A 27,076-nucleotide genomic window follows, 5' to 3' on the forward strand; every position below is an offset into this window, starting at 1 on the left:
GTGCACAACATTTGACTGATACGCTTTCGCTTTAAATAGGAAACAGTAATATAAACATCAAAGGAAGCAACGCAGTAACAAAATTTAGTTTGGTTTCTTATAGCGAGAGCCAATAAATTTGTTGCACTTCCGTGTTACTGTTGTTCCTTTGTTTTCTTCTTGTAGTTGATGTGTTTCCCTCGGGTTTAGTTTGTAATCCGGTTTTGTTTTCACTCAATCGATTTATGAATTTGAACAGCGGTATATTACGGTTTGCCTTTACGTACAACAAGTCCAATGGTTTCAGAAGGTATAAGTTTTTAGTGTTAGACGATGCACGCTTTTTGATGACTAATAGAATTTCAATTTTAAACTTAAGCATATTACAGTGAATGCCCATTCAACAAGAAGCTGAAAGACATGGATGCCAAAATGATTTTTTAGTGTTGCAGCCAAGAAAAAATGCAAAGCTTGCGAGCACAGAGGTATCCTTTCAGTATGCTTTTAGAATCTAAAATCAATCACGATCTTCTTCGCTTGTTCCTGTTTACATGGCTCATTAAATCGTAATTTTATGGAGAAGTGACTGATTGGAAAAAGTAAATTATCCGAGGAAAATTCAAACAGAAAAGTCTTTAATCAAATGGCAAAATCAAAAGCAAAAACACATCAAACAAATGGATCTTGACTTGGTACAAACATAATCAAATGTAGAAAATGGTGGATTAAAAGCTAGGTAAAAAAGAGTGGCGAAAGATACCATAGATCGAAAATAAACTCACAACGCCAGGGCGAAAATAAAAAGACGAAGAGAAAAGGACAAAAGACACATCATTAAGAATAAAGACTTAGCAACACGAACCCCTCCAAAAACTGGGGGTTCCGGCTGGGTAAACAGATCCTGTCCCACATGTGGCACCTGTCGAGTTGCTCATATTATTACAAACCCGGTAAATAGTCTCATTCGGTAGGTCACATTCGAGGTGAAAAGGGGAGTGGATTGTAGTTACGACATAAGAAACATATCCGATATCATCTGTGAAACGGTTATTCCATAACGGTCATCCAACTCGTAATGGCGTCCGTAAAATTTACGAAGGGATGATTTCAACTTCAACATTTGGTACTCTTTATCTAATTGAGATTTCTTGTGAGCAGCAACCCTCTGTCAAGAAAATCCTGATAGGAAATACAAGCACGGGAATATCGTATCAATGGGGAGATATATAATCCGTATGTTGGCGCTGCTGGAATATTGCTACATAGAAATGGAAAGATTACAATTAGGAAGCTAAAATCAACCGACCCTCATTGTCAATTTCTATATGTAAGTCAAGACATGAGGCAGACTTAAATGTAACTGGTACATCCTACATCTCTAGATCGATGGGATAGATGGCATGCGTTCAACATAGTTTATTTAGTAAGAGAACATCATCTATATAGCGGAAAGTAAAGTTACGGCCTTTTGCTAACTCAATTCTCCTTTTTTTCTAAAAAGTTCCTGAATGAAATCAGCTTCATAATAATAAAGAAACAAGCCGGCAAGAAGAAGGGCATAATTGGTTCAAGTCTGTCGAAAAACACGTCCTCCAAACGTAAAAAATATGTTTGTCAATTAAGAAATAAAGCAGCTTGATAAGGTCAGTTTCAGAGATTGATTTGTTTGAATCAGAGTGATTCTTTACCAAGTAGGATTTATCCCTCCCAAAAATAAGATACTTGTAACTACTTTTTATTGAAACAAAGCAACACCAACTTTTTCAATTCGTCTTTTAGTTTGGAAAGGGGAAATCTTGTGTAAAGTGTAGAAAAGTCAAATGTTTAAATACTATTGCAAGATGAGAGAGTCTTAGATTGTATGTACTCTAAAAGGTCTTTGGAATTTTTTAGTATCCACATCTGATTAACACCACCTCTAGAATATGCAGTTTCACAATAATGTTGAAGCCCGGTTTTGATTGCTGATAAAATAAATATTTATAAAAAGGTTTCGTGGAGCACTTGGAAGACCCAGCAATATATCGTTGTTTGTAATGACACTTATGTAGTTTAGGTATCCAATACAGTGATGGAAGGTCTAGTTCTTCGTCTTTGGTCGAAATTCAAAAGAAACATAGCACATAGCTATGATTATCCAGGATTTCCTCTTTGGTAAGTGTCCTGAGGGTATATGTTGAGTTTCCAAGTGTATTGTCAAAATCTAATCCATTTATCAAGCAGTTTATTAGTGAGATTTACACACAGAAACGATGTTGTTTGGGGCTTCATTTGCGGGGACAACAACATATTTTTCATGGATGCAGGGTTCACGCATCGTTATAAATATAATGGAATTTGATGCGACTGCCATTCAAGTGAGAGGTTGAGCGCTATATAACCAGGTTCAATCCACCATCTTCTACATTTGAGAATGACTGTACCAGGTCAGAAATATGGCAGTTGTTGTCCATTCGTTTGATGTGTTTTATCATTTGATTTTGCCATTTGATTAGGGACTATCCGTTTAAAATTTTCCTCGGAGTTCAATATTTTTGTTATTTCATTGTTTGCACCATTTTATTTGGGTCTTTAGACTAACGTAGCATGTGTATTGAGAGACTCATTTAGTATCTTAATTTTTATTGGTATCAACGAACTCACAGCCTCCATCCGTTCAGAAAGAGTATATACATTTTTTTCTCGAGTTTAGCCTAGCATTATCCTCAACTGAATCGGAAACTAAAACAGGTGCAATCAGGAGGTTTAGACTTGAAGTCGTCAATATTGAGATCCTGCAAAACGTGTAGGTAATAGAAAATTTTAGTTGCAATTGCTTTGTTATAAACATAAGAGATTATTAATAGTACAGAATGATCCTTAAAACAAATAATTGAATCTATTTTCTAACAACACTATACATTGTTTAACTCCCGGAAAATATGACTGTGGGGAACATATTGCATCTGACGTTAGTAACAGATAATGAACAAACAGGAAAGTAACAACTTCATCTTAGTTGCCCAATATAGTGTTGCTATAGTACACATTTCAGGTTATTGTCCCCTTTAATCCAGATGGTTAGCCCAGTAATGTAGCCTGAATAAAGGTCCATATAATTGTAAGTCTTACCACGAGTTCCTTGTACTAGTAAATTTGAAATAAAATACTCAGCGGGAGGAAGCTTTTTTTTAATGAATATCTACCTAGTATGGTGGTCCAATATCTAAATACATGTTACAGTTAAGCATATAAAAAAAGTATTCAACTTTAATTTATGACTTTTTGGACCTAACTGTTAACCAATTTGTTTTCTTCTTATGAGTTTGACCGTCTCTCTGGTATCTTTTGTCCCTCTTTAATAAAAGGGCCAAAAAATATAAAAGAATCCTATAAATGTTTTTTCAAATGACATTTTTGTTAACATATGTTGGACTACGTGTAGGAAATTAACCTTGACATCCCCGATAATAGCGTACAAATTAAGGTTACATAATACAAGAACATTTAGCTAAAATTTTGTTCAAATAAGACCAAAAGTTTCATGAGAATATTTTCAAAAAAATTACCAAGTGTTGATGATGTTTAATAATGGAAATATCTTGTATGGCCCCTAGTGCATTATGAGCAATAACAAGATTCGGTGGACGGTTGAAATATAGCATTCCAGCCAAGGACAAATTCATTTAAATAAACAGAACTTGCTGTTGCATAATTTCATCTCAAACTATTTCCTGCATACTCAACATGGTCTAAGTTTTTTTTAACTACTTTACAGGGACTTTTATAGCTGACTATGCAGTATAGGCTTTGTACATTGTTGAACGCCGTACAGTAACCTTTAGTTGTTAATTTCTGTGTCATTTGGTCTCTTGTGGAAAGTCTCATTGGTAATCATCTTCTTTTTTATATTTATACTTGACTTTATGGAATTTTTTACATTTCAGTTTGTTTTTGGTTATATCCATTTGACTTGGTTCTGTACTGGTACATCCTGTCATTGTTTTATGGCTAAAAAACAACTTGTTTGCATTGTTGTCGATCATTTTTTCTGAGCTTTGTCTACATGCTTTTTTTGTGTTTCTTTGTTACAAATGACATGGCTCTATACTCAAACATCCCTTTATTGTGCTATAGTATATTTTTGTATTCTTGTCTTTCATTTTTGATTATATGCTTTTATCTATATGCTTTTTTGTGTTTCTTTGTTACATATTTGTTTGTTTAAATAATGTTTAAGATTATATCAAAGTGTTGACTAATGTATCCCTATTTTTGACATTTGTACCTATTGTGTCCCTTTTTATCACTCATAGTGTTCAATATAAAGGAACTTTAGCAAATGTCATACAATTGAGAGGTTTAGCTAGCTACGAAACAAGGTTTAATCAATCGTAACATGTGTCAGTTGTTATCCATGTTTGTGTGTTTTTGATTTTGCCATTTGACTACCGTTTTGAATATTCTTTGGAGTTAGGTATTTTTTTGGTTATTTTACTTTTTAGAATGTCAAATAAACAATGTTTAATCCAATAACTAAGAAATAACAAGTCTGATCTGATTGGTTACTGCCACTTTTATTGTGGACTATCACAGCTGAACACATTTTACATTATCTACAACACAGGAAGATAACAAAGGGAGATAATCTACATTCATTCCTCTCTCAAACTATGATTCTCTATTCAGTTTTGTTTTCAAAGCATTTATTGTTATTGTTACATGAACTTATCAATTCAGTTTAGTTCATCAAAGCTTGGAACTCATATTTTATGAATTGCAACAGAATAAGTCCTTACTAGTTTCCTTTCAATATTGTTATATAAATAAATTACTTCCTTCAAAAAATCCTGTCCCCTTCTTTCCCCAAGCAATGTGACAACAGAAATTTAATTTAAGTAACTGTCAAGAATAAGCCCTGATATATATATTTCAATCATAACACTCATACTCAACAATCTCATGTTAAAAAGGATTCACATTCGGTCAAGGGGCTACTCTTATCTCCCAAAGAATAACTACATTGTTGCCTTAATTCATATTTCGAAGCAAGAACATAAGATCTGTCTTAAAGTTATAACTGACAAAAATGCTGATTGAAAACAGTTTGCTTGTCACCTTGCAGGATATATTTATCTAGTTTTAAAAGTTGAGACCCCTTTTACTTATAAATAGCTGCCAATATCCTTGGCTAGATCCAATATGAATCCAGTTCCTCAAACATTAAACCTATTTTCTTCTTCTTCAAATTTGCATTTTAATAATACTTTTTTACATACACCTCATAAAAGGCTTAAATTATGGCTAGTCATTTGGGTGTTTTAATTTGGCACACAAGTTTTGCCTACTACAAGTATGTCAGGATTGTACAAGTAATTCTGAGTTTAATACAAAGTGCAAAAAATAAATTTCAAGGTGGCTTGGGGACTCCATTTATATTGCACTAATGAAATATTAATACTTAAAAGATAAAAAAAAAATCAAAATTCATGAAATTAATACGAAGATGAAGATACTACTACCATAGATACTTCTACATATCCATCTCACAAGTTATTATCTGTAAAGGGTACTTATAATTTGTTCAATCTGAATTAAATTGAAACGAGAGTACAAACAAGGATAAAATAATTTGCACAAACTGGTACATTGATCCCACTGGACATGTTAGTGCTGCATCTGCTCAGAAAACTTAGCTGATATTTTCAAATAATTTACTAATAAAAGTCTTATTGTTCATTCTCATGTATGGAATTTATTTATATGCATCTTAAGATATTTTAAGGCAATAACTATTTCTTGATAAGTTTCTTAAAAAAAGGTTCATCTTTATAAATGTTATGAAATATCTATTTTAAGGAAACATCTTTTACCTGAATTTTGCAAAGTTATAGCAGTTTCAATATTTATTCTTACAGGTAGTTTAATTCAGTTCCTTCTTTAGTTATGGATTTCCCAAATGGAATTTGACACAAATTGGCTTATTTGAGGTAGATTTGTTTTCTACTGAATATAACAAAAGTATTAAAAACCCAGGCACTTCTACATAATATATAAAAATTAATTGATAAAAATATGACTTTTAAACTAACTATTAATGGTTATCATCAAATGACTGTTAATATAACAATAATATATTCTTAATATAGGTATCATGATAAATGTCATTTCCATTGACATAATATAAACCATGGACTATTTAATCCATATGAAATTTGTAGGGGTTATACCATTAAACCATTCTAACACAATGTTTAATCAATAATTTTCCCAATAAAATTTCAGAATTTACATTTGTTCCCAATACAGAAATACTATGCCTGAATAAAGTTAAGTTCTTTCCTAAGCTCAAGTGAAAAACTCGCACAGTATCATTGTATGTTAGACATTGATTTAATGAAAGTCAACTCATCATTAACCTACATTGATTTTTTTACAAAAATTAGCAAATAATTAAACATAAGAAAAGCACCAAAAGCAAATGTTTAAGAGCTGGATTTTTTTTGGGAAGTTTCATTTTATACAACTAAAATTGCAGGTATTATTTATCTTTGTACTGTTTTAACATGAAACCAGATTCGATGTTTTTAATTTTGATGGTATTACACCTGTAAGGTACATGTACTCTAATATTGTAAAAAACACTTCCAACAGGAATAAATAGATCCAATAAGTTAAAGGTCATACAGAATAATTATAAAATAAATTAGTTTGTTTTAACCACAATTTCTTGGTGGATGCGCAAAGCATTAAAGAAAAACATAACTTGAAAATTGAGAACACCAACAAGAAAAAATATGCAGTATTGTTTAAAAAAAACTGACTGTTCAAACCTTCTTTTGAAATACAAAATATTTATTTCATACCCTAAGATTTTTATGCTAAAATTTTCTATTCACAAGCTTGTTGTTGATTTTAAAAAGCATTCCTTCACCCTGTGCTGAGATAACAATTTAATGAACTTCCAAAGTCTTGACACACATTTAAATAATACCTTAACTTATAGACACACAAACAAAAATTTACATTGCACATAAGTCTACAAATAAATAATTGCACACAATATTGTTCCCTTTTAAGTGATGTACACTATACTACAACGAATTGTTCAAAAATATACAATTCCCTCTTTTAAACACCATACAACATGAAAGATTCGTTCATATTATGCCTTAGTACACAAGGTGCCTATCAGTTATACTAACATGACTAATACATGGTCTTGAATTTTGAAAGCTAATAAATAATTTTTGAAAGCATATAAAATATCCTTAAGAATTAATACAGTTTGCATTAGTTAACTGCAGAAGAAAGTATTCAAACAAGAGATCATTACATTCTATCTTAATACACAAACTTTACTGAATTAAAGCAACTTAAACATCTTATTAAAAAAGTTCAAAGAAAATATAGACAAAATTCAAAAGATTATTAAAGTTTTGCACCACCTAAAACCATACTTGATATTGCCATATGCTTTAAAACTTACTGTCCCTCTGGTATCTTTCGCCTCTTTTTTACTGCCAAGAATTTATTGGGTTTGTTGTAATTTACTTCTGCACTATAAAACTTGAGATGGTTATTGTTTTTTACTGAACTTCTGCGTGTCACAGTGATTAAGTTTTTTCGATTCTACTTTACATATGAACATCATTGCAAATTGCAAAAAAAAATTAGTTATTTACCATTCAAAGTTTATTTTTTTAATACATTTACCTCTACATCCTTATATAATCTTTAAAATCATTTTTAGATATAACCATTATTCAGATGTGAAAAGAAGAACATGTAGACAATAGAAGATATTTATGTAATTGCCAGTTGAAAATGTCTTAGAAGTAAATGACACTGTGAAATAATCATTATACAAAAAATAGAGGATCTCTTTTTGATGTCATCAATCAGATTCCTAGACTTCCATCACAAATGTTTTTACCTAGCAAGCCATTAAATTACTTAAAACAAAATTGTCAAAGCTTGATATAAGTCTTACAGAATTATGTTGAACTAGATTTGACCAAATATCTTTCAGGAATGCTTTGAACACTTTTTAAATTGGTGTGCCAACTCTTTTATAAGTTGGTGGGTTATAAAACATTGTGAAATATTGACAGAAAAGAAATTATTGGGCATTATTAAATACTGTTAAATGAAAGCATGTTTTGTTAAATATGCATGTATTTGATTATTCATTCACTGCTTGTTACACAAAAAAAATCAATAGGAAGACTCAAATTATAGAGGACCATGAAATTTTGTTTTTTATAACAAGGATCAATCCAACACCTTTTAAAGAGCAGAATTTTTAAGGTAATAGTTTACATCTAAGCATAAATTGATTTAGTAGAAGGTAATTATTGTGAAACATCCAATTCATTTTGGATACCAAAATAATTCATTGAACTCAAATGTGAAACTTAATCTAGCAATTTAATGTTCTAAGTTTGGTCAAGCTCCCTTTGTTTTTGCTGAAAAGCATACTAATACTAGATATCTATGAAATTAAACTTCTGTTAAGTTTATGTTATTTAATAGAGGCAATTGCACTAACATGATCACCTAGTTCATATGGTGACCTTGTTAAAAATATACCACATAGCAAACAGAATTAAATTACACAGAAACAAAACTCTTACTACAAACACAAGACAATAAAAGTATAATATATTTAACAAATAAGAACATAGAAAATCTCCCTTTGACTTCTGTCCCCCAACCATCCCCTTTGTTCTTCTTTACCAGAAATAACATTGTCAACACATGATTTTTGTTGTCTTTAAATATTATTTGAATCTTAAAACAATGATATAGCTGATGTTTGATATTAAATAACTACTTCCTGCATGCAATTTTACATAATTTCTCTTCCTGATTTTTACAAAACTTAACATATATAATTATAAATATGCAAGCAAAATAAGTGTCCTATTACACATCAAATTCTCCATAGCAGCTATTTAAAATCATTATTTTGTTTTTGATGACAGAACTACATTTCTTCCTGGGGCATATGGCATCAATTATGTTGTCAGCTGACTGATACCTCCCTCTGACTAGCTTTTGTTTGTTGATGACAGAAGAGCACTATCTATAAACCATTCTACAGCATTTGATGCTCCTCTCAGGTTACATCCATTGCCACTATTTTATCAGACTGTATTATACTATTCAGCTTCCCATCTTCTGTCCTGTAATGAAATAGAATTAAAATGTATTACCCATAACAACTGTATATATATTTTTATCTTTTTAACATCAAGTTTATAACCAATAAAAACTCAATTTCAACAATAAAACTAGTGCAGCTAAACAGCTCAAGCTCATTTCCAGGAAAATATTGTATAGATTCTATAAGCCTGTAGAAAAAGTTTGTACTATAGTGTACCAATTGTTCTGCTTTAGATGAACATTTCGACTATAAATGTCTCTTCAGTGATGCTCTACGCCAAAAAATATGAGAATCCAAAGCTTAATTAAATATGAAGAGTTATAAAACCAAGGACATATCAGTTAAGCTCAAGCTTGGCAAGGAATTAGAGCTTTGCATAATGATGATATATTCCTCAATTCAAAATATTTCATGTACAAATAATTATCTTTTTTTTTCATCTTCAGTTTTATTGGTGTTTAAGTTTATGAAATGAGATTTTTTTCAAAAAATTAAGTTATAATAATCTTTATATTTAACATAGGTATGATTTTATACAATTGCATCTTTACTTTTCTTTCAAAGATTAATTTGAAAGGTTTTATGTTAAAAGCATATTTATTACGGTTGACTACATATTCCCCCAGTTAACTTCATTACTTACTTTATTAACTTATGTGTAAAGTTGCCTGGGGATATTTTGACATGGTTAGCTGATTGAACAGTTTTGCCAATAGTCTGGACTGGCAGGAATGACTGTGTTGACATTAGCACTGATGAAAGACTTGTAGCGGTCGATGTGACCAAATTATGATTGGACGAATTTTTATTGTTGTTTGTAATTGGAAAGTTCAGCTGTAAAACAGTTGCTGCTGGTGATGTTGAAAGACCTGTAGGTTTACTGTCTGATATTGGTCCATTAGCTAATGCAACAGAACTTGGTTGTAATGAGACTGCTGCTGGTTGTGAAAATGAAGATGTTGCTAATGGCAATGATGTAGATGATAATAAAGATGATATAGCACCAGTTTTTTTAGTCTGAACCTGTGTCGTATTTATAACTGCTGACACAGCAAATTTAGCACTAGCAGAATCTAACATAAACCGGGATGTGGGCTGAGATGAGAAAGACTGATCTAGACCCGAACATCCAGCACTTTCAAAGTCACAAGTTGTCTGTTTCAACAGCTGCTCTTCTTGATCTCTCTGCATTTGTAATAATTGTTCTCGATGAGATTGAAAACTTTCTAGATTAAATTCTTCTTCTAGTTTATCACCAGAAATTCTATCTATAAAATTATGATCTTCTTCTGTGGGTGAATGTGGACGAAAATATGGTCTGAAATATACAAATTTACATACATGACATTTCATACTCAGAAATGTTAAAATACCTTAACTTTAACAACAAGTTACCTTTTCGACAGCTTTCATTATCCTGGCCATATATGTCAGGGATTTACAAACTCTCATTTTGGCCCCAATCCCAAAGAGAATTATGCTTCCCCCCCCCCCCCCCCCCCCCCCCCCAATTTTCAGCTTTAAAATTCCCAATAACATAAATCCAATTCATCATGTTCATGCTGTTTTACTTTCTCAGAATACAGGATTTTGCACCCAATTTCTCACACGATTGGAAATTGAAGACTTGCTGTAGGGTGTTTCAGAAAATACTATGTTTAATTTTTTTTTATTTGAAGTTAAAAGAAATAAGCTTATTACAACTGAACATACGAATCTATATTATGTGGCTTCCTTCAATTATAAAGCAGATCTTACTGGTTTTATCATTGTTTATATTTACAATATTTTTTTTAAATACTTACATTTTATTTTCCCTGATGTACGAATTGTAATCTTCCCCTAAAGATGTACTCTGTGATGAAAAGTTTGATCTATACAATGGCTCATCAAATTCTGAGAAAGCTCGGTCTAACAATACCCTACAAATAAATAAAACAACTTAAATACTACAAAAAGTCAGAATAATTAATGGCAATGTATAAATTTCCATGTGCATAAATTAAAATATATGAATTTCTTTAGTTTTACTTATTGAGAAATCATATATCTTAAGTTGTAAGAATATTTTAAACAAGTTTAAAACATTTTCACATATGAATTCAAAGTTTACCGATATAATGTGGATTCATTTAATTTTTTGTATCCCAATTTTTGTCAATTCATGGATATCTAATTTTATGGTTTTTATTAAGTGTGCATGTAACCTTATAGAAAATTTGTAATTCATTGAACACTAAATTTTGTGGTTGATCTGTACTCAATAAATTAAACAAAAATAGTATCCAACTAGTTATGAATCTAAAGTAACATGCATGTCAGTTATGCGGCAAAACAAACTGATGCCATTATAATATATCACATATTATAAATCTGACCATACCTATAGAAAAAGACTGAACACAAAAGTCACAAAATGTAATTCTTATGAGAATCTAAAACTTTATTTTACATGACATTGGTAGACTTATAAATTGTTATCACACTTGAGGGTGAGATATGTATTACATGTTATTTAGATGGACCAAGAACCAGTTTGTATTAACTTGGCTATTTAAATTTCTCCTGTCCAAAAAAATATATTCATGGTGATGAAAAACATGTGTAAAAATGATTTTTTTCTAACTGTTATTTCTACTGATATTCTTCAGTGTGATTTTAGTGGGCAACTAAAGAGACATGTTGACTGCATAACTATGTCAACCTTATCATTATAAAGCCAAAACAAACTGATTTTTTCCCCCAACTATCTGCACCATGTCAAACCAAATGATCTACTTCTCATAATTTTTTTTACAAGTTTTATTTTTATGTACCGACCAAAATAATTGAAATTTGTTCTGAAGTAGTCTATTAATGTAATAAATTTGTGATTATAATATCTTGCTCTAATGATGTGCGTCATTATTTAGTTAGCATAAATGTTTTTGTCACTAGAAGATATTATTTTAGTAGTAAATCTATCAATGAATAATTGTTTTTTCAAGGCGAATTTTTGTCATTGAATGAAGTCCAAAAATAACAATAGCTACTCAATATGATAGTCTGAATGTAAAAATTTTAGACAGGTAAAAACACACTGATAATTGGGAATAGCTTTTATTTCCCTGCTAAAATATGATGTTCTGTCAAACTTACCTCCCTCCCCTACCTAACCTCCTACGTGCAAATCCTATACAGCGAGGGGGTTGAGACAAGGAGGTTAAGTTATATCTGTATTTTTTGTCTCCCATTCCACCATCTTCTTGACTGCACCAAGGCCAGTTTCCAAGACGATTTAAAATTGGCTAAAAAATAAATTTGGAGATTAAATTTCAACTAACGCCACAAGATAAAGAGATAATTCAGAAATCTTAATTTTACATTGTCTTGCCATTATTACTTTTCACACCAATACATATTTCTAAATTTGACCCACTTGTGAAAACAAATGTTTTTGATGAAGCATTTTATAATAAATTGATTTTTTTAGTCATCAGCTTAAACAGGTTTTTCTAAAAAAAAAAAAAAATCTCTGACCATACAAAATCATGCAGGAAAAGATGATAATAATACATACAGCATGATAATGACAGTTCCTCTTCCTCCTGAAGGCAAACAGACCATCTGGGTCATTCTCCTCTTCATGATCAGAAGGAGACATACCCTGTAAAAGAAATAACACATTTAAGTAAAAAATCTTTATCTTTGCTTTCTGAAGTAGCTATATGATGATGTCCATTTGTCCCACTGTTGTATTCACATCTGAAACTGATCTGTTGGGACAGAATTTTCAAATAATCTTATTCACACAAGGTGCTCTGCCTATTTCATTACTTTACTTTGGGATGAAATGGACTTAATCAGTCAGATCTTGTTAACTATAGTGCACCATAGAGTGTATCCATTTTGTATCTGCAAGTCCTTTTTAACACAAACCCTTTTTTACAATTTATTTAAACAATAATGTTTTTGTACACATTTTTTTCATATTTAATTGCAGTTTCCACAGCAAATCATATATACACATTTATATCTTGTTCTCAACACATCAACAAAATTTTATGAAATTCCCTTAGAATCTTCACCATATAACATCAGATTGAAACTCCAATTTTGTTTAATATCCCAATTAATTTTTAGGTTTCTCACACCAAGGTATGAACAGATAGGGATACAAGTAACATTTTAGAGTTTTGCTCAGGATTAATTCTAGTTTTATTGCAGTTTTTCTGTGATTCTACTTAAAATAGCTCATTCACTTGAGCAGGTTAGAGAAAACAAAACAAAAGAACAAACTGAATGAATATTTAAGAAACCAAATCTGTGACTGTGCTTTTCAAAAAGAACAAAAATTACATAGAAATTTACAAAACCATTTAAAGCTGCAAAACACCTACAGGCTCCAAGTCAGGCTATAAACAGAGTAATTGAGCCAATGCAAAAATGATGGCAATGGATCACAACCCCAAATTAGATTGAAACTTCTTTCAAAATATTATCTTGAGGGTGTAATTGTATGATGAGAATTTAGAATTATTAACACATTTCCATTGCTGATACTTTGTGGACGTCTAAATTCATTGGAATTAGAAATTAGTGTCTTACCGGAGAAAGTCCTTCATCTTCAGAGCTGAAGTCAGGGTGTAGAACATCAATATCGTTATAATGAGATTGTTGAACACTTGTTACTGTATGCTCTCTCTGTTGCTGTATGACTTGTTTATGTTTCCTCTTTCTGTATTCTCTCTTCTTTTTAACCCCTATTTCCTCCTGTGAATATTGAATATATAAATATGATTATTGTTTAGTTCATTCTTGAATTTGTTCAATTGATTGAAATAAAAAGTGGGAAAAGAGATCCTGAAGGGAAAAGTAAATGCAAGTTATCAAAAAGGACCACCACTTTTTTTAACATGTACATTTTCTTCAGTTGAAGAATTAAATTATTCAAACATTCAAAATGAAATATTGAGGAACATGATTTTATATAAATGCAAAATATGCAAATTTGAACAGAATATGTTTTTTTAAAACTTAATTTTGTCCTATAACTTACCATATTCACTAGTTAATATAACTGAGATTCACTATCACATTCAAATTTATATAAAAAATCTATTGCAAATATTAGTTACAAACCTGACTCCAACCTCCTCCATAGGTATATGGTGATAAAAAAGATGGCATTTTGTGTCTTAATGCTTCTGCTTCTTCCAACATTTTACCTTCATAATCTTCTGCTGCATACCTAAAATACAACAACATAGTGGTGTCAATGACAAAATTTAAAATATAGGCTATTATTTTCATTTAAGGCTATTCCAGAAAAAAATGTGAGGGGGGGTTGGAAGGCAGTTTTTGTCAGCACCTGCCACCCAGACAATTGTAATTGAGAATAATAGTGCATTACAGTGTGAAAAGTTGCTCTGATACCCATCACCCATGTATTATTAATACAATGTGCCTTCCAACCCCCCATACATTTTTTTCTGGAATAGCCCTAATTAACATTGTACCAAAATTTTTATTAATCTCATACACTGTATCTTCTCTTTAGTAGAGATGCAGGTTAACCCTTAGACTGCTGCATTTATTTCTATTGTACTACCGTGTATTGCTCAATAAAATTTTAATCACTCATGAAGTAAACATGTTCATTTACAATTGCTGTATCTTTGTAAATATTGAATATACATCAATAATAGTTATATAAAAAAGTATTGTTAGATTCTGTATTTTTTATTTATTTTATTTTTGTGCGAGTCTGTGGTCATTTTTTACTTGTACAGGTGCAAATAGAGGTAAACAAAGGTAAACATTTTTGTTCATGTTTTATTAACAGGTCCATCAATGTCAAAATTTTACGAAAGTATACATGACTTCAGAACTGAACCAATATAGTTCAAAATCTCTTCTAAGAACTACTTTCATTGTGATTATCAAAAGAAAAAAGTTTCCTCCAACTTTCACTGTGCCGACGTTTACTTCCTTGAACAAATATATTTATACGACAAGTTCATTTTTATAGCTTTCATCAATAAATAATCTTAAAGTTTGGATCTATCGATGTCAGTGATCATTTGAAAGGTGCAATGTTTAACATTGCAAATCCTGTATCATGTCATCCATTTCGAACAAGGTCTGGAGAATCCCCGTGGTTCTCGCTTTAAAAGTGTTCTGTTCGCAATTTTGATAAACTGGTTCCATTGTCATCTATAACATCTTTTGTTCTCTTCCAAATCCTTTAAATCGGCCGCCACTGTTATATTATCATTGAAATACATCTGAACGAGTTGGCCATTACTGTAAATAATATCCCCCATTTTGTCATTTTTTTCATGAATTTTTTGTTTTTACTTTGGTTTTATTGCTTAAACCTGATTTAAAGTCAAGAGACACTTGAAAGAACGCAGATTTTTAAACAATCAGAATCCATACAAGTCGAAATTGCCGCAATCTCACGAATATTGACTCCGCTTATTCCATCGTTACTGTGTAAACAAACAAGTTACGGAAACGACTATAGTCATGTGTAGCAGTAGCTGACTGCTTTGTCAGTACGACAATAGTTGTGCGTAGCAGTCTAAGGGTTAACTTATTTCTCGAGCCAGAACCAGGAATAATAGTGTTCAGATTAGTACACATTTTCAAAAGGCTTGTATGCAAACTTTGGCAAAATCAGGAAATCTAGTTTCCCCTAAAATGTTATCTTTTCTAAATGAATGAAAAAAGATGGTAACAACAAAAATACATACATGAATCTACAGTATTCTAAATATTTGAATACCCAGTTTTACTGTTTGGTAAAATTTATAAATAATAGAAAGGGAACATATATACCCACACTTTTGTGGAAACCCACTTTTTCCAGTTTTTTTAATAATTTTCTTAACATTGCAACTGTTTAATATGATGTATTTACCTTTTATCTACTACCTCTATTGTTAACTGAACCATTTCTTTCTTTGTCTTCTCTCTTCTTTTGATCATTTCCAACAGTGTTCTGGAATATAAAGAATAAACTATATCTTACAGGTAGAGATTAATTTATATAACCAGTACTGTAGCCTTACATCTAGACACAAACTTCTGATTTTAAAAAGCATTATTTTGTTTTGTACCTTTGTTACTACTTTGTTTTTATGATATATAACTATCTAATGGTAAATAAACTATGTGCAAATATTTTTTGTTTGTTTTTTTCTGTATGTAAACACTTCAACGAACATTAGTTTAACTATCTGCCATTGTCTGTGTTTACCCTCTTTAAATAGAGAATTTATTATTATTTATATTGTTAGACCCGGAGCACCAAAATCAGTTATCTGAGCATACTGTGAGCAAAAAACAGTGTAAACTTTAAATTGACCAGGACAACTCAAGTGAGCTAAAATAAACTGTTCTATTCGGCTAGAACCAACAAGCTCCAACAAAGTGACTACCAATTCAAAATTGATTAATTTTGATAGTATTACTTTTGAAACTTACACAGCTCTGTTAAGATCTCGTCTTAATTTCAACATTTTTTCATAAGATGTTTCATCATTCTTCCTGTTCTGAAATAGAAATAATCATATTATGAAATTTTAAATCATACTTTCTATTTTAAACAATTTCAAACATTTGATATATGAGCATATATCAGTTTGTGCCAAACAGTTGTAGGGTAAGTCGGGCGGAAAAAAAGAAATTTGAACTTTTATACTATATATTTGAACATAAAATCCCAAAATTTCTGTCTTTACAAATTATTTTTTGTCAACATTTTGTGGGTCAGCCAGCATTTGGGACACATTGACATATGGTTTCCTTGTTAATCATTATAATAAAAAAATTTGACTAAATCATAACATCCTAATGTTAAATATAATTCATATGTTTAAATTCCAATTAAATATTCTTCCACACATCTTTTTTTACTAACCTTTCTAGTCTGCATCTTTTCTGTTCTCCTTCTGAATGCAACATAGGGATTATTAGTAGTTGATCCATCTCTTTTTTCTGTTTTCACTTGAAGTATCAAAGGATGGGCCTAAAAAGTATTACACAAACTTGCATTTATTGCAACCGTAAATGCAATGATTTGATATTGCCATTATTTTAACTAATGTTGATTTCACCAAAACCATCTTTGCTAGCCGATGGTCCACTTCTCTCTACCCTTGTCAGATTAAGCCAACTTTTGTGATTAAAATTTAAGTCATACATTCTAACAACAACATTTTTTATCAACCTCTTTTCAGTGTGGGGGTGTAACTATGGTTGTGACTTGTAATGAAATTTCATGAAGCGGGAACTGTAAATGTACGTTGACATTCCAAGGTTGGACAAGAAACATACCAGGAACTTCAATAAGTTGATCCAGAAATTTAAATGTTCTCCAAATATCGTCCTATGTTGCACAACTATCATGTGGCAATTACCTATTTACAGTTTAAACATTTACACATGACATCTTAAAGGAGATTTTTGAATTGTTGTAATCAGTTATAACTGTGATCAATGTAATCACTACCACATGGATCTTAAAATTTGTCTTAATCCGTCAAGCGTGGAGAGGAGGATCTTAACTCTTAAAGACAAAACAGTTAATAATCAATAAGCATACATTGTACATGGTCATTGCAAATTTCAATTGTATGTTATATAATAAACAGGTGGTAAATATAACATTAACTGTAGTGTGTAAGTTGACTGTAAATGACATATATTTTGTTCTATTAGATTTAATACAACACTTTTTTTTTTTTACTTTACAGAATAATGACTAAAATCATACCAATTTTACCTAAGGTTCTTCAATTAAAACATACCTAAGTCACAGTGCACTTCCAAATTTCAAATCCTTTCAGTTTTTACAAATGCTTATTTTTAAAATGTTAGTGAAAATCTAAAATTCCTCTATACACGGTTGCCCAATTTTCAAAGCGCCTTACCTGTGTACAATATATTTTTTATTAATTGAACTGCCCTTACCTACATTATTTATCTAACATGTCTAAATATCTCTTTAGTAAAATCTTAATAAGACCAGCTGAAAGAAAAAGTAGACATTGAAGTGAATGAAAAAATACTGCTTCATCCATCATAAACAGATGAACTTAACAGTGGATAAGCAATGAATAGAAGGGATTCAATCTGAAATACAGATTCATTAAAGCTAAGCTATACCTTTGACCTTCCACTGACAAACAGGAAGACAGAAGTGTACGAGCAAGGATAAGGCTTACCAAGCGTAAACGTTTGTTCAGCCAATAGTCGTACACAGCTATAATGAGATCATCATCTTCCTTGAGCAAAAGTTTGGCTTCCTGCAGTGTTACAACCTGAAAATAAACAAAAAATACAAATGAGTTGTTTAATGCAAATCAATTGTTTAACATCCTACAAATAAATCTATTCATTTTTATTGTCTGCTTGCACATACGATTACTCTACCCATTGAAACCTTTCAAATAATTTCCCTGGTCCGATCCACTTGCAGAGTCAGAATTTGGATGTTTTATCAGAACCTCAATTAAAAGGTCACCTCTGTTGAGCAGTCACTTTCGATACTTTCCATGAGTGAACAAAACCTACCTGTTGACCACTCCCCTTTTCTAGTCTGTCCATCATCTCTTCAAACTTGAGTGCAGAGATTTCCATCTTCTTACTCTGATGTTCTACCCAGGATTCATCCTCACTATCCATGTCATAATCAGGTATTTCTTGTTCCATACCACATGCTAAAATACACATTTACCCATGGAGTATAACAAAATTAGAATAAGTGAAATTGGCAGTGTTAACAAGAAAAATTACTTGACAATACCAGTAGTTTTCTTATATTCAATCATGTCAATGCAATATCAGTGTTTTCATGGCCAACTTCTTTCAGGGTCCAGGGAAGCTACAATTGCAAAACTGTTACTTATTGCAAGTTAAAATTCAGAGTACTGTTATAGAAGATTTGAGAAGTTTCAAAATTTTGTTTTCAGGTGACTTCACAGAGCCTTTGATACCTTATTTGTAGAAAATATTTTCAGATTATGATAAAATGATAAAAACTTTTCTACTTACCCTGGATATGAATATACTGCTTAGTGGGCTTAAATTCTCCTTTATACAATTTATCATAATCTTCTTTAATGGTCTCAACATCAGGTATAGGAATGACAAGAGCATCTGCAGTACCATAAACTTGTTGGGCTGATAGGTATCTCTGGAGATGATGTTCCTGCAATGGGATAACAAACCAAAATATAAATAAAATACATAGTGTAGGTTAGGGCAAACTATTTTGCCAGGAGAATAATACTGCATGCAAAGTTAAAGTAAAACAAGTATTGCAAATATATTGATGCAACAAGAATAACAAGTCTATATCTGTCATCATGGAGAATATTCACCGAAATAACAATGAGAATTGGTCTGAATGTCAATTTTAAATACATTTGTAATTTGACATGAAGAAAGGCACTTTCCATTAAAAATACTATAGCAAGACTTACTAGTCATTATTTGCAGGTTTACGGTTTGAACTTAACTTTTAAGGCCAAATTTTTACATGTAAATGTGAACTGTATATAATAAATCAGGATGCAGCTTACAAATGTATGTAAGTTAAGTTCTTCTAGACCCAACACTGATAATGGTACAGTAGCTAAATGTCTCTCAAGGGCAGATCTGGTGGCCTAGGGTCCTTTTTTTCCTAGGCATTCTTAATTCTAAAGGACTATAAGATCAGTTAAAGCCAACAGAAACCTACCTCAGCTACACCTGAGCAAGTTCATGAATGGAGTGTTGTCTACTTTACACTGGCAATCAATATATGAATAGAAACCATGCTTTGTACTAGACAGGAGTCAGTCTTGGAGTTTACCGAGCTAGTTACATTTTTACCAAGATAGATTCTACAGGAAGACATAACACCCTGTGCAGGGTCGGATCCAGTCATTTCAAAAAGGGGGGTTCCCAACCATTTCAAATGCATTGATCGTCCAAAAAAAAGGGGGGTTCCAACTCCGGAAAAAAAACCTGGATCCGCCAATGTTGTGTAAGGACATTAATCAGACTCCAGGTCAACTAGTCCTTCCTTTCACTACTTGATGCTGCGTGTTTGACAATTGTCAAGTATCTAGTTTGTCTCAAATCTATCAACCCTTAACCTCTTGCATTCAGGGACAAGCAAACTACCTCCAGGGTGGTTTTGGCCCTTTTGGGTATATAATACAAGATCCACTATGATATCCTTTAAAAAAACAAACAATTAAATTTCTTTCATTAAAAATAGGTCAAAATATATTTTATCTGAATTGTTCTGGACAGCGCTGTTCATTTAGTTCAACAGCTTAACGCTGAAAATTATCAACCAGAATGTTTTTAAAAACAAGTTATAAGATTTCTGATTGACTAAAACAACTGTGACAAAATGGCTAACCAGCAATATGTGTTAATGCAATAAAAATAGGATTCTGGAACAGGATATGGATAAGACTATTTCTTAATTTGCAATCAAAAAAATTGTTGCTGAAATACCAACCCTACTTTTTCAAGGAGTTGACAGTAAAAAAATATTAGTTTAGGACTAATTAGTGACATCACTAATGTCATACTACAATGGTGCACAATTATTTCAACTGCACCAGTTTTCTCACTACATTTTCCTGTGGGACATTTTTTGGATTGTGTTTCTACTTTGTGTACATGTATGCTTCCTCTTATATAATACTTTCAATATCAATACACTTAGTCTTACAACAAGTTTTCAGTAAAAGTGTCTTTGAACTATTTGAAAAAGATCCAATTTTGAAATTCAACAGCCATTGAAGATCCTATAGAAATGGTGTGCAAAAATGGTATATTTTAGATTTTTTTTTTTTTGGGGGGGGGGGGGGATTTTGGGTAACATACATGTAAATCAGTCAGCTATTACAAAGAATATGCAGTTTTTCTTTGATAGGAAGATGTTTATCTCGGTGTTCATAGATTCTTATTGTTTTTCAATTTAAATTCTTCAGCAACAAGAAGCATCTCAAGAAAGACAGACCAGTATTCCTTCAATGAAGAATTTATTATGCCAAGTATCCCTAAATAAGGGAAACATCTTTCCTGCAAAGACATCCTTTAGCCTAAGGTTGTGTAAATGAAGTCACAATTGATGCCTCCTGGACCTTAAGCAAGCAACAGTCAATAATTCACTCTAATGAAATAGTTTCTGCAAATCAAAAAGTGTAGAGTTAATAGGTCAAAGGCAAAATTGCTGTCCCTTTCTTATAAAATGTCCAGAGTATGCAGTCCATGCACACTTATTTACCACTAGACATTTTAAAGTAAAATCAATAAATCAAAGCAACATTGTACTTGCAAGAAAAGAGATGTTGTGGATAAAAACAATTTGAGGTTCTTCCCAAGTAGGGCGAGATCTCTGGCAAATCTACTCAGGGATTTATACTCTGAAGTTCAACGGCTGTTTTGCAAGACAAGTTGGGGTTGTAGGACGTCAGAACTTGTCCCATATCAAAATGTAGATATTAGCCTGTCAACAATAGATTTGCTGCTTCCTTGCTTCTGGAGCAGACTGACGGCCTTAGAATTATATAAATCGTCCATCAATTTGATTATTTTTCATTAATCTCTTCTATCATGTAAGTTTCACCTACCTGCCACCCTATATTTTCTCATATTTAGGCAGTTTTCAGTGACCCATTAATTTAGACATTTTAACTTGGGTGAAACTAACATAAATGACGAGATAAACTTCAAAATGAACAAGTTGCTGCCGAAATTAAATAATTCCAAGATCGTCAGTCAGCTCAGGAAGCAGTGCATCTATCTAAATTGGGCAAATATCCACTTTTAGATTTAGGAAGAGCTCTGATGTCCCACAACCCCAGCTTGTCTGGCAAAACAGTCGTTGGACGTCTGGTAATCTCAAGACTATGGCAAACCTAATTAAAACTTGGTAGGATTTAACTCCTTACCAATAAAAGAATGAGTTGTGAAAAAGTTGGTTGAAAGTGGCGTACTTGGTATGATGCATATTTATACTCTATATTATTCTATAAAAAAAAAATGACTTTTTAGATCAGTTTGAAATCATCACACAAATCTATCACTGTAAATTCGATAACCAATATTTTCATTGCAGAAAGAATACTGAACTTTCGTTTTCCAATTCCCCACGTGCCAAACCAAAACAAAATATCACGTGACATTCTAATTATAGACATACTAACTATTAGGTTAATAACCCAATAGAGATCTGGAAATAAAACTTAATAACTAGATAAGATTTATTCTTTTATCAACTTAGGCAATTTAAAACAGGAGTTCAGATAATTTGCGCTCATATAAAATCAATCCAAGATGGCGACTGCCGGAAAACCGTAACCAACACAAAGCAGCGTACCGTTTCTTCCTCTTTCTCCATCCCGGTCGGCATAGCAGGTACCGATCTGTTTATATTTGCAAAATCTGGGAGGTCGGGAATCTCTTCTGCTCTGTAAACAGGCATGGGCTTCGTGGCGTCCAGCGCCCTAGCCCTAAACGAAACCTTGCTCATCTTGCTGACCTCGTTTATGCTAATGAGCTTCGTCCACGTCGTTGCCTTCCTTCTGGAACGACTTAAACGTCTTACGTGCACCAATAAAGCATATTAAGAAATATACCAAGTTACAGTACACATCACTTAACCCTATTGAATAGTTTTTGTCTCAAAATAGTACTCCAAAACCTGATAATAAATTCATTTATCACAAAATTTTCTGAAAATCCATCATGGCGGCCATAAGTGCCCGTCAAAGCTATCCCAGACGGCAATGCGGTATTACGTACGCAATAGTTTCATTGAACAACAAAGTACCACGTGGTAATGAGTAAATCCACTTTTAATCATTATCAGGAATATTTGGTAGTATTTCAGAATTCATTTATTCACAGGAATCACAAGTAAGTAACATATTTTAGCGTGCCGAACAGATTTTCGTGAAGGTAATATAGAATGCATAGAATTTCAAAAGTTTATATAGTGGGCGGAGTCAATTTACTACAAACAATGACGTGTCAAAATTTCTCACGGTAAATACCATTGAATTTTAACTGCTCGTTCCTTTGGTTTTTTTTTAATTTCTCCAGAAATGAACAGTCGATTTAAAGTGTTATGCCTCTTTTTGTAATTTTTGACCGACACACATAATTTTGATGGAAATTTTAGTATTTATAGTTTAAACTTTTGACGATTTAATTTTATTTGTACTCGTTTGTTTTATAAATAACTTGAGTTTTTTTGTGTTTTTTTTTGCCGTGGCCTTGCCAATTTGTAATCGACTTGTTTGTCTGTTGCTCGGAAGTAACGCACACTTCTCGTAAATTCGAGTCCTTCTCGGTTAATTTCTAATCTACAATATTATTTGATAGAACTCTATACAAAGTCAGTGAAAGAAGGTGCGCGTTCAATGATCTTCAATTCTTATACGATGTTAATGCTACGAGCGTAAAAATGAATCAAATCAGAGTCCAATCGAACTTTTCATGCACTAGTTTTTATGCTTGGTTTTAAATATGTCAAGGAAGGCATGTGCGCGTGAATCGTAGAAATTGCCGTGTGAAATTTAGAAGAACCGGGGATCCGCGCTTAGTTTTGGGATTCAATGCTCTTTAAACATCGTTAATACATGATTTGTCATTTCAGTGAAATCACATGTTAGAATCTATCGCTTCTGTCTGATGCAGACGAGATGTGTCATAAAAAATAAATTACAACGGCACTGGGTCGATACGAGTGCCGCCAGTAAGACGTTTCACCCCTATAGGGTATCGCAAGCCCAGTATAGCTAACTTTAATGTTCACAACTTGAAAAGCAAATATTTTAGGAATAGCTGTTCGAAAAACTTAGGGTTTTCTATCCTCAGACATAGAGGAGGCTAGCACGGCCCTCCGCTTTGTCCATACTCAGTCATCAAATTGTTTTTGATTTTGAGCCCTCAAATTTTGTGCCTACAGCTTCACTGAGGAGTGTTCTATATATAGACCTAACTTGCGACACGGTGAAACATATTTTAAGCCTGAATTTAGCCTTTGGATCGACGCCACTGCTGGTTGACCTTTCGTCCCCGGGTCAATCACTAGTCCAGAGGTTATTACCTCTGAGTTGACGTCATGGAATATCAATAAATACGGTCTTTTTTGTCAATTTTCTTAATTATGACAATTTATTTCTACCCCCGTGTTTAGATGGCATTAGTCCTATTATTCCTTCTAGAGATTTCCAATAAAATGACATTACTCAACATAAACAACCTATCTGGGGAGAAATCCTTTTGCGCCACAACATTTTTCTCCAATGCTACGTTTGCGCCACATGTTTTAAAATTACACAGTATCAGTTGCGCAATAAATAAAACATACAATAGCGCCAATTAGTAGAAAAATGACTTCCCTACTCCTTTATTCGGACTTGGAACTGACAGTTTACACTAAACATGTTTTCTTTTCTGAAACATATCTTCTTCTTACTGCTGCTGCATGGGTACTTCCTAATTTAATGTAGACTAGTAGCTTGTAACTTCACTTTATTGTCCAAAATCACAAACATTGACAAATGAAATGCATAAAACAGTTCATAATAATCCTAATACAAAAAAATAAACCAAAAAAAAACCCATACGTATGTTGGGAACAAGGTACTGTGTCATCAACATATGTGGCTGAAACATAATCAGCAAAAGGTTATATTTTCTTCTCTATTGGCACATCTTTATTAAATATCCAACAAAGCAACAAGTTTTAAATATTCTATCGCTGCATACATTGACTGTCTATTGCATTTTAAGCCATTTCTCTTCAGATGCTCATTTTCATAGTGAAATATCTCCGAACATATGATACTTTTTAGGCCCAAAATAAGAATAAATAATATTAATGATTTATATTTCTGATAGATATATGTACAGGTAAATTGGCGCAAATAAGTTCCAAATATTGGCGCAATTGATACAATTGGAAATCCAAATTTGTCGAAAAATTTGAGGCAACGCCATCACACATGCATATATTTTTTTTCATTATGATTTTTTTTTTCAGAGTAAGAAATGACAACAAAAATTGCAATTATACCAGGTAACGGTGCCGGTGATGTTTTTTGTGCAAACTGGTATGGATGGATGCACAAAAAACTGAACCAGATTTCAGGAGTCTCATGTGATTTACGAAACATGCCAGATCCGGTCACAGCAAAAGAAACGGTATGGATACCTTTCATGCATGATGAAATGAAATGCGATGAAACAACGATTATCATTGGTCATAGTTCTGGTGCTGAGGCTGCTATGAGGTATTCTGAAAAATACCCCGTTAGAGGAATTATCCTCGTCTCTGCATGCGTGACGGATCTTGGCGATGACAACGAGCGGGAAAGTGGATATTATAACAGACCATGGGAATGGCAGAACATTAAATCTAATACAACCTTTGTTGTCCAGTTTGGATCGACAGATGACCCATTTATTCCATGGAAGGAACAACAGCAAGTAGCAGATGGACTTGAGAGTGATTTAAAGAAATACAATGACAAGGGACATTTTATGAACACTTCTTTCCCAGAACTAATAAATGTTGTTAAGGAGAAATTACATTAAATTGTTTTCTCACACTTTTGGATCATTGCTGTTTGCTTATTTTACATATATATTCAATATAAGAAACAAGATGTGGCGTGATTGCCAATAAGACAACTCTCCACAAGAGACCATATGACCGTGACAGAAATTAACAACTTTAAATCACCCGTACGGTGAGCAAAGCCCATACCGCATAGTCAGCTATAAAAGACCACGAAATGACAAATGTACTGAAAACAATTCGAACGAGAAAACTTACGGCCTGCTTTTTGTACAAAAAATTAACGACAAACAAATATGTAACATCAACAAACAACAATCACTGAATAACAGCCTCCTGACTTGGGACAGACATATACATAAAAAATGTGTCGGGGTTAAACATGTAAGCGGGACCCCAATCCTCCCCTAACCTGGGACAGTGGTGTAACAGTACAATATAAGAACGAACTATACAAATCACTTGAAAAAGCCTTAACTCTTCAGATGGTTATACAAATAACATACATTTAACAAAAACACAGAGTGGACGTGGCTGGGTCCCAACAACAAAAAGACACTAAGTACTGATCTGAGAGTACTCGAAGTTGCCGAGTTATCAGTTCACATCCAACCAATGTCATGCAATTATACTCAAACAAAAAGTAACAAAAATGGAAACGAGGAATGTGTCAGAGACAACAGTCCGACAAAAATGCAGACAGCAGTCAAAGACCACCGATGCGTCTTCAACACAGCGAGAAAATCATGCAACCGGAGGTTAGCCACAGCTAATGTGCAATAGGTAAGAGCAAATGGGTGTATAACTAAATGCCTTGATGCGACTCCTTGGTATGATAATAATGTACTTGTTTGCACAAAGCAATATAATATAAGGACCGAAGTCCAAGAAAATTCAAAATGGAAAGTTCCTCATCAATCGCAAGGTCAAAAGCTCAAACACACCAAACTAATGGAAAACAACTGTCATATTCCTGACTTCAATTGGTACAGGTATTTCCTCATGTAGAAAATGGTGGATTGAACCTGGTTTTATATCTAGATAAACGCCTCACTTGTATGACAGTTTAATAAAATTTCGTTATATATTGACAACAATAGGGGTAAAAGAAACAGATATAATAGGTTAAGATGTCAAAAACAGGGAACAGCAATCACCATTGTGTTATAATCTTAATCTTTATATACAAAACAACCAACTATGTCAACAAAGAAAACAAATTGGCATATATACTGTAACATAAGTTCTAAGTATAGCATATACAAGCTCTTGAATACCAAATGAATTGGGAAATGTATATCCTTGAGTGCTATATATGTAGGTGAAGTTGGTATGTTGCTGCAAAGTTGGAGGGAATAATTTCAATA

At 32.5% G+C, this 27,076-nt stretch overlaps 2 protein-coding genes across 3 annotated transcripts; one reads left to right on the plus strand and one right to left on the minus strand.

Moving 5' to 3' along the window:
- Positions 1 to 4,516: 4,516 nt before the first annotated feature.
- Positions 4,517 to 22,907, minus strand: LOC134706781 (enhancer of polycomb homolog 1-like). The gene is made up of 14 exons (XM_063566052.1): positions 22,500 to 22,907; positions 19,169 to 19,325; positions 18,689 to 18,834; positions 18,340 to 18,435; positions 17,034 to 17,141; positions 16,598 to 16,665; positions 16,032 to 16,112; positions 14,249 to 14,357; positions 13,715 to 13,879; positions 12,687 to 12,773; positions 12,266 to 12,414; positions 10,933 to 11,049; positions 9,771 to 10,445; positions 4,517 to 9,146 (listed from the first exon to the last, which is right to left on the minus strand). The coding sequence occupies exons 1-14, from the start codon at positions 22,650 to 22,652 to the stop codon at positions 9,080 to 9,082; spliced, it is 2,178 nt and encodes a 725-aa protein (XP_063422122.1). The 5' UTR covers positions 22,653 to 22,907; the 3' UTR covers positions 4,517 to 9,079.
- LOC134706783 (serine hydrolase RBBP9-like) lies at positions 22,411 to 25,741 on the plus strand. Of its 2 annotated transcripts, none has more exons than XM_063566054.1 (2): positions 22,411 to 22,537; positions 25,173 to 25,741. In XM_063566054.1, the coding sequence occupies exon 2, from the start codon at positions 25,181 to 25,183 to the stop codon at positions 25,724 to 25,726; it is 546 nt and encodes a 181-aa protein (XP_063422124.1). In that variant the 5' UTR covers positions 22,411 to 22,537; positions 25,173 to 25,180; the 3' UTR covers positions 25,727 to 25,741. The 2 variants fall into 2 exon arrangements, with proteins under 2 accessions (XP_063422124.1, XP_063422123.1); XM_063566053.1 differs by lacking the exon at positions 22,411 to 22,537 and adding an exon at positions 22,911 to 23,038.
- Positions 25,742 to 27,076: the final 1,335 nt, after the last annotated feature.

The sequence above is a fragment of the Mytilus trossulus genome, chromosome 2 (assembly GCF_036588685.1).
Source record: "Mytilus trossulus isolate FHL-02 chromosome 2, PNRI_Mtr1.1.1.hap1, whole genome shotgun sequence".
NCBI lineage: Eukaryota > Metazoa > Mollusca > Bivalvia > Mytilida > Mytilidae > Mytilus > Mytilus trossulus.